This window comes from Myotis lucifugus, unplaced genomic scaffold (assembly GCF_000147115.1).
Source record: "Myotis lucifugus unplaced genomic scaffold, Myoluc2.0 scaffold_604, whole genome shotgun sequence".
Taxonomy (NCBI): Eukaryota; Metazoa; Chordata; class Mammalia; order Chiroptera; family Vespertilionidae; genus Myotis; species Myotis lucifugus.
In genome coordinates this window covers 154645-162686 of record NW_005871652.1, presented here as the reverse complement: position 1 = coordinate 162686, position 8042 = coordinate 154645, and the positions used below count along the sequence as shown (strand labels likewise).

The 8042-nt window shown below is 52.8% G+C and overlaps 1 protein-coding gene across 16 annotated transcripts in view; it reads right to left on the bottom strand.

Moving 5' to 3' along the window:
• The window catches only part of PLEKHM2 (pleckstrin homology and RUN domain containing M2), a 29235-nt gene extending 21505 nt beyond the window's left edge, over positions 1 to 7730 (bottom strand). For all 16 annotated transcript variants that reach the window (XR_002826732.1, XR_002826733.1, XR_002826734.1 and 13 more), the window contains exon 1: positions 7704 to 7730. Coding sequence is in view for 13 of the 16 variants with exons in the window: in XM_023745904.1 (XP_023601672.1) it covers positions 7704 to 7715 (12 nt within the window). In the remaining 3 variants the exon portion in view is untranslated. The remainder of the gene's footprint in view (positions 1 to 7703) is intronic.
• Between the last annotated feature and the right edge of the window lie 312 nt (positions 7731 to 8042).

Genomic DNA, 8042 nt, shown 5'->3' with positions numbered 1-8042 from the left:
CACATCTCCTGATGTGCCCGCAACCCAGGCACATGCGCTTGACTGGAATCGAACCTGGGACCCTTCAGTCCGCAGGCCGACGCTCTATCCACTGAGCCAAACCGGTTTCGGCAAGACCCTCATCTTTGAGCAGTGTTTACTGAAGATGTGATGGGTGCCTCTGCTTCAAAACAGCGAAGGGAGGGGTTTAGCAGACACAAGACAGTCATGAGATGAGAAGAGCTATTCGTGGACTTCTGTAAATTATAAAGTATTGCCTTTTTGGTTAGGAGAGGGGGACAGAGAGGAAGAAGGGGGGAAGGAAGAAGAGGAGATGACCCTCTGAGCAGTTTTGCCGAAAAGATGGCAAGAAAATGGGGGTGGAGTGAAAGTGAAAAAGTCAAGTCCTTGGGTGGGAAAGAGGATGGCCCGAATGCGAGCCCAGATGCGGGGGGGTCGGGGGGGGGCTGCTGTGAGTGGTGGTGGGAGCATGAGAAAGCTCTCAGCGGAGGAGTATCTAAAAATACGCAAGGTCAGCCCTAGCTGCTTTGGCTCAGTGGATAGAGCGTCAGTCTGCGGACTGAAGGGTCCCAGGTTCCATTCCAGTCAAGGGCACATGCCCGGGTTGCAGGCTCCATCCCCAGTAGGGGGTGTGCAGGAGGCAGCCGATCAATGATTCTCATCATTGATGGTTCTCTCTCCCTTCCTCTCTGAAATCATTAGAAATATATTAAAAAATAAATAAAAATAAGCAAGGTCAGCTGAGGATGAAAAGGATTAAGACAAAGTAATAACAAGAAAAGAGCTGTGGTTCCCCTAACTCAGGCCTGTTCTCAGACCACACCCTGGGCTGGCCCAGCTGCTCCTCTCTCCCCGCTCTGATGCTCTGGGTGCGCTGGGGCACCAGGCGGGGAGCTGGCCCGGCCCGCCCGACTCTCAGAGCCAGGAGGATGGTGCTCCCTGCCCAGCACGCTGGGAGGACTGGCCGGCATGACTGTGCCAGACCCCGTGGCTGCGGGGAAATGTGGGTGACAGCGCCAGCCAGCCAGAAATGCCTGACTCAGGGCATGTTAATCAGGGCGAGTCCCACTCTGTGCTCTGAGCTGCCACCGCCCGGCCCTCTAGGTCCTCCTGTCTCTTACAGACACACAACCACAAATCAATTCCTAGTCCTAGGCTGGTACTAAGAAATGCTTCCAGAATTCGTCCCTGATAACCCCAAGGCAGTGGTGAAGGAGTGGAAGTGGCCACATGAAAATAAGACACTACAGGTGCCCTACTTTCTTTCTCCCTCTCGGGTAAGACTACAGAGGCTGTGGGGCTGCCCAGAAAGATTCCAGATGGGAGACCTGGAATCCAACTCTGCTACCTACTCAGCGTTGCACTGTGGGGCGCCCCACTCACGTTCACGGAGCAGGATGGGAAGCCCCGCCCCAACGACGGGAGAGTCTGCACCCAGGGCTGGAGAGATGGAGACACAGGGCTGCAAAGGCGCCTGTGCGGGCTGGCCGACCTCTATGGGGCCCAGTGCTGGGCCTCCTCCATCGCAGCTCAGTACACAGAGGGCTCGGACCGCTGGATGCTGCCGGGGAGGCATCGCCAGGGAACAGCAGCCTCCCTAGTGGCTCCATGCCATCGGATGTATTTAAACAACAGGAAGTTTAGAACAGCCGCAGCAGGCCGAGCCTAGGAGGTGGAAATCCAAAAGCAGAAAAGACCCCCAATGAAGGAAGGGTGGGCTGCCACCTGACCAGAAATCAGCTCTTTAAAAAAAACAACACACACACACACACACACACACACACACACACACACACACACATTTAATTGATATCAGAGAGGAAGGGAGAGGAAGAGATAGAAACATAAATGGCCCGGCCGGCGTGGCTCAGTGGTTGAGCATCGACCTATGAACCAGGAGGTCACGGTTCGATTCCCAATCAGGGCACATGCCTGTTTGTGGGCTCGATCCCCAGTGTGGAGCATGCAGGAGGCAGCCAATCAATGATTCTTTCTTATCATTGATGTTTCTCTCTCTCCCTTCCTCTCTGAAATCAATAAAAATATTTTTTTTAAAAAGAAAGAAGCCCAGCCGATGTGGCTCAGTGGTTGAGTGTTGACCTATGAACCAGGAGGTAGCCAATAAATGATTCTCTCTCATCGTTGATATTTCTACCTCTCTCTCCCTCTCCCTTCTTCTCTGAAATCAATAAAAAATATTAAAGAAAAGAACAAAACATAAGTGATGAGAGAGAAATATTGATCGGCTGCCTCCTGCATGGCCCCTACCTGGATCGAGCCCACCCTTCCTTCATTTTTTTTTTTTTCTGTTGGATTTCCACCGCAGCTGGGCATGTGCCCTGATTGGGAATCAAACTATGATCTCTTCGTCCATAGGTCAATGCTCAACCACTGAGCCATACCGGCCGGGTTGGAAGTCAGCTCTTTTAAAAACTAAATCCATGATGGCCCTGTTACATGAGCTCAGCTCAAACGCAGAGCCACTCTGAGCTGCAGGACTCTCTAGGGCAGTGATGGCGAACCTTTTGAGCTCGGCGTGTCAGCATTTTGAAAAGCCCTAACTTAACTCTGGTGCTGTGTCACATATAGAAATTTTTTGATATTTGCAACCATAGTAAAACAAAGACTTATATTTTTGATAGTTATTTTATATATTTAAATGCCATTTAACAAAGAAAAATCAACCAAAAAAATGAGTTTGCATGTCACCTCTGACACACGTGTCATAGGTTCGCCATCACTGGCTTAGCCAGACCCGCATTTTGCAGGCAGGGAGACTGGGGCCCAGGGAGGTGAAGCGGCTTCTCACAGCTCCTGGCTTGGCCCCTGGGTCCTTCTGTTTCACTACAGTCTTGGCCGGGTGTGCGCACACGCCACAGAGGGAGCTCCCCTGCTTCCATCCCACCTGGGGATGAAGCGAAGGCCAGGGCACCTGCTGGAACCATCTGCAGAGTGCTCATCCCACACCTTCCTGAGGAGGGCAGAGCAGTGAGCCCAGGGGCCATTCCCAGGGCTCTGTAAAATGCCAGAGTGTCCTAATCGCTTCCTTCCTAGACAACGTGAGTCAGAGGCTTTGCCTGCTGGGTGCCCACTGCCCCACCAACCCGGGCAACCACAGTGCTTTTGACTTACTGTCCTAATTCTACGATCCCTGAGATCCCACCCCACATTAGCCTGGAAGATATTTCACGCCCAGAGACAATCAATGACAGTAGATTATAGAACTAGAAATCTCAGAAACCACCCCTGCATGAGAGCCAATCAGAGGTCCTGGTCATGAAAAACACTGCCCTTCGGCCAATGCCCCTGCCCAGGATGGACTCGTGCCCAGGCTGGGTGACATCCTGGGGCTGGCTGGCACCCCCACACGTGGGGTCGTCACGAAGCATGTGCCGTTGTTTACCACGGGCCCGCTCTGTGCTTTAATCAATGCTTCTTAACCATTCCTTCGCCACTCATACCCCCGTGTCCAGCTTTCTTTCCCGCCTCCCCGGTCACCGAGCATGAGCCTTTGGCTGGGGAGCTGGCGGGCCCTCTTTTATTGGCAGCTCTGTTGGAAGACATGCAGGGGAAAGGCCGAGAAAAGCAGGTACTTGGATTTCGTTCTTCTAAGCTTCCTCTGGGCGCTGGAACAGTGACAGCAGAAGGGGGCTGGCTGGCTGGGCACCGATCTCTCGGGTCCTTTGACAGAATGTGGAGTCCAAAAGCAGACAAGTGCTTCTCCTTCCCGGAAGAGGCGTGCCCAGCCCCAGGTTCTAGGATTGCTCTGCCTCTGAACTCCGCAAGGGCCTTGACCTCTTGTGGAGGAAGCAGGACTCCCATCAGAGTGGGGAGGGAATGGCAGGAGGCTCTGCCAAGAGGCAAACACCAGGGGCCAGAGGCCAACCCAAGGCCTGAAAGAACACGCATGCACGGCTCTATTCCGGTCCTACCCCATGCTTTGCCGCTGGGGTGGAAGCAGGGGCTGGCAGAAACCCGCGCGGCTTTCTGAGCGCTCCACGTTCAGTGTACTCTTGGCATTTTTTTTGGCGGGGGGAGGTTCCCAAAGCCTCATTTTAATCAGTCTTTCGAAGCCTGGAGCCTTCACTGGTTCTGTGTTCATCTTTCACTTCCCCCTTCCCCTGCTGCACCTACTGCATGATCGTATGCGTGCTTCCCCACCCAGCAACCACTCTGCTGCTCAGGAAAATGGCCACCCAGTCTCTGTCTAAATCACCAGATTAGATGGGAGTGGTCAGAGCTGCCCCCTGGACACGGGGACCCTGGCCTGTGCAATGCGGTCCGAGACTTCAGAGGTTGAAAATGTAAACACAGAGTTAGGAAGCACAAGGGAAACCCCACGGGTTCCCAGGCCATCATGGTGGTTACAGGACACGAGGAGGGCCCGGGTTTACGCCTAAGACATTGTGATCTGTGTAAGGTCAGTATCTCCTTCCAGAGAGTAAGCCGCCAAGGGCGCAGGGACGTGGTGGGTTCTGTTCGCTGTTGATTCCTGGGACTAGAAGAGAGCTCAGCACAGCATAATCACTCAACAAAATATCTGTTCAATGAATATGGAGGACTACCTACAAGGCTGGCCTACGGTTATAATTTCAAGACAAATGTTATGGAGACGGAAAAGGGTCAGAGAAACGGAAAGGGATGAGCCAGACCCATGGTTCAAGCCCAGCTCTGCCCCTCATGAAGCTATGGTCTTGGGCAGGTTATTGCTCCGAAGCGCCTCTCCCTCAGTATTAATCAGGGATCATGACTCATCCGGGACGTGTGCTGTGAGCCTGATGGAGGAAATGGGTGTGAGCAGCAGGTGCATAAGCAGCAAGTTGAAGTGAAGGATGCTCTGGCATTCTTACCACCCCCTCCCCGCCCCTCTCAGTGTGCTTGGACATTTCATGCCTCCGTAGTTTAAGACCAAAAATAAAGAACTTAGGGTGAAAGTGTAAATGGAGGTTGACAACTTACAAAAATTAAGATTTGAGGTTTTTGTGGATTTCAACTCTACAATAGTCTCTCCCTTGTTCTCAAACATTACTGGGTTTCTCAGAATCTCTTAGTTCCAACGACAATGACCCAGGGAGGAAGGGAGATTATAGGAAACGAACACTTTCTTCCTTGTGTATTTCTACAATGTTGTCAACACTTCAAAGCAACAGGGAAAAAAGATAAATTACAAAGACATCACACGGGGGAGAATGTCCGTGTGGCCGGGCCGGCCACTTTGCCACTTTGCCAGGGAGAGAGAGGAGGCTCCCAGGACCCCAGGCGGCTATAACAACCGAGAGATCGATGACCTGACCTTTCGGCTCCAGCCCAGAACCTGTCCTTACTCTCCACTCACACAGTTCTAGGACGTTCTAGGACGTTCTAGGTCACTCGCACCAGCAGTGCGCGCAGCAGGAGGAGAATGGGGCTGGGAAGGAAAGTCCACCCAAACCAAGGATGAGAGCCCTGGGCCCAGCGGTGGTCACTCCACCTTGTACTTGGAGCTCCAGGTCCCAAGCGAGACACCGGCTTTGGCAGCAGTGAGGCCACCAGGAGAGCTTTTTATCCAAAGGGAGCAGAGACCCACTGCCTTCCTCAGACGTAAGGGCACCGCCAGCTTCAATGGCACCATTCTACTGCCAAGCTGGAACGTCCTCATGCCTGAGATGAGCACCAAAGACTCGAGGGGGAGGAATGACCCACCCAGGAGCCCACAGTGACTACAAACGCCAACCTCCTTCTTCCCACAGTGCTCACTCCCCATACCAGCTCCTTTCTTTCCACATAAAAACATGACTTCGCCACTCCACCCCTTACTCAACATTAGTCTCCAGGCCTAACATTTTTGTCCACCAGCAACAGATTTTCAATTTTGCTGGGAATTTATTTTCATAACTAGAGGCCCAGTGCATGAATTCGTGCATGAATTCGTGCACCAGTGGGGTCCCTCAGCCTGGCCTGTGGGACGGGGCTGAAACCAGCTCTCCAACATCCCCCGAGGGGCCTCGGATTGTGAGAGGGCACAGGCCAGGCTGAGGGACCACACCGGTGCACAATGGGGGCCGGGGAGGGACGAGGGAGGTTGGCCAGCCGGGGAGGGATCCCAGGAGGACCTCCAGGGCGTCGCTCAGTCCCAATTGGCCAGACCCCAGCAGCAAGCTAACCTACCGGTTGGAGCGTCTGCCCCCTGGTGGTCAGTGCACGTCATAGCGATCAGTTGAGCGGCCTTAGCATATCATTAGCATATTACACTTTGATTGGTTGAACAGCTGACAGGTCAACCAGACACTTAGCATATTAGGCTTTTATTATATAGGATGGGCTCCACCTGGATGAGTTTGGGTTTTTTTTTGGGAGGGGGGGGGAGGCTGTGGGACTCACCACTGCTCCACCTGAAACTCCGAGTGGTAACTGACTACAGAGAGACAGCTGTAGCCCACCCCGACTGACAGGGGCCACCTGTCTAGGTCCAACCCCAAGTGCAGGTGAGTTTCTGCCAGGCCTCCAATCACTGGATGGGCCTCACACTAGAGCCAGGCAACAGAGAAAGAGGGAGGACTGCCCTAGCCTATCTGGTTCAGTGGGTAGAGCATCGGCCTGCAGACTAAAGGGTCCTGGGTTCGATTCTGGTCAAGGGTACATGCCCATGTTGTGGGCTCAATCCCCAGGAGAGGCATGCAGGAGGCAGCCGATCAATGATTCTCTCTCACCATTGATGTTTCTATCTCTCCCGCTCCCTTCCTCTCTGAAATCAATAAAAATATATTGAAAGAAAGAAAGAAAGAAAGAAAGAAAGAAAGAAAGAAAGAAAGAGAGAGAAAGAAAAGAAAGAGAAAGAGAAAGAGAAAGAGAGAGGGAGGACCACAGTCACAAGGCTTCAAACAGAAACCTAATGTTAGAGAAGCATTTTGTAAAAGGAGAACCATCTTAAAATGGAATGGGCAGGGCCGTTCACACTTCTCCCCTGGCATCTAACGCCAGGCCTGGGTGGGGTCACCATGGGGTCAGGTGCACACACCTGTGCCGCCTGGTTGGGGGTCTCTGGCCCCTCACATCCCTCACTAGACACATCTGTTCAGCGAGAGGAGAGGCGCAGAGAAGTAGCTGCTGCCAATGCCAGGACGCAGGCAGGGAAAGAGGAAGCGAGGAGGAGCAGCCCGACCCTTCGCCTTCAGTTTATAAAATGCGTGTGTGGATATTCCTTTCTTTAGAGCTTTGCCCAAGTGACTTTTTTAAGATTCTTAAAACTCTTAAGAGTTTTTCCATGAAACCAGAGAGCACAAAACTATTGATTGAAACCAAATGGTCAATATAATTCCCACATTTATCTGACTACCAGGCCTGGTCTAGGAATGAGCTGCGCTGACTAACTTCATTTCTGGCAGATCTAAGCGTCTGAAGGAGTGGAAAAATGGGAGCGGGGAAAGCCCACCCCCCACACCGCACTGACAGGCTAGATGGGAGAGCTGCTGCTCATTCACCCGCTGACCCGACTGGGAGACCCCCGGCCCAGGAAGGCTGTTCCCGGTCAGAAACAACCTCGCTCTGGGCGGGTGGGGCAGCCAAGCTGAGGTGGGCGGGACACTGGTTGCCCCGGGCGAGGGACGGTTGCCACAGCCCAGCCACATTCCCTGAAGGGCGTGACTTTATCAAAATTCATTTCTTTACCCTGTTCAAGGGGAGCAGACCTGGGGCTGAGGAGACGGAGGAGAGGGGTCGCTTACTTTTCCTTTCATCACTTCCGAGCTCTTCGGGTGCTTTTTAAAACAGCTGCTCACTCTGTAGCCCTAGGCAGTGCCCCTTGCTGGATGCAACGTCACCTCCTTAGGCAGGTCTTACTGACACCTCATCCACAGCAAACCCCCTGGCCAATTACTGATCACATTCTCCTGCTAAAGCCTTGTCGCGGTCTGAAACTATCATTTTTTTAAAATATTTTTTTTTATGATTTCAGAGAGGATGGGGGAGAGAGAGAGAAAAAAATCAATGATGAGAGAGAATCATTGACCGGCTACCTCCCACATGCCCCGCATGGAGCCTGCAACCTGACATGTGCCCTGACG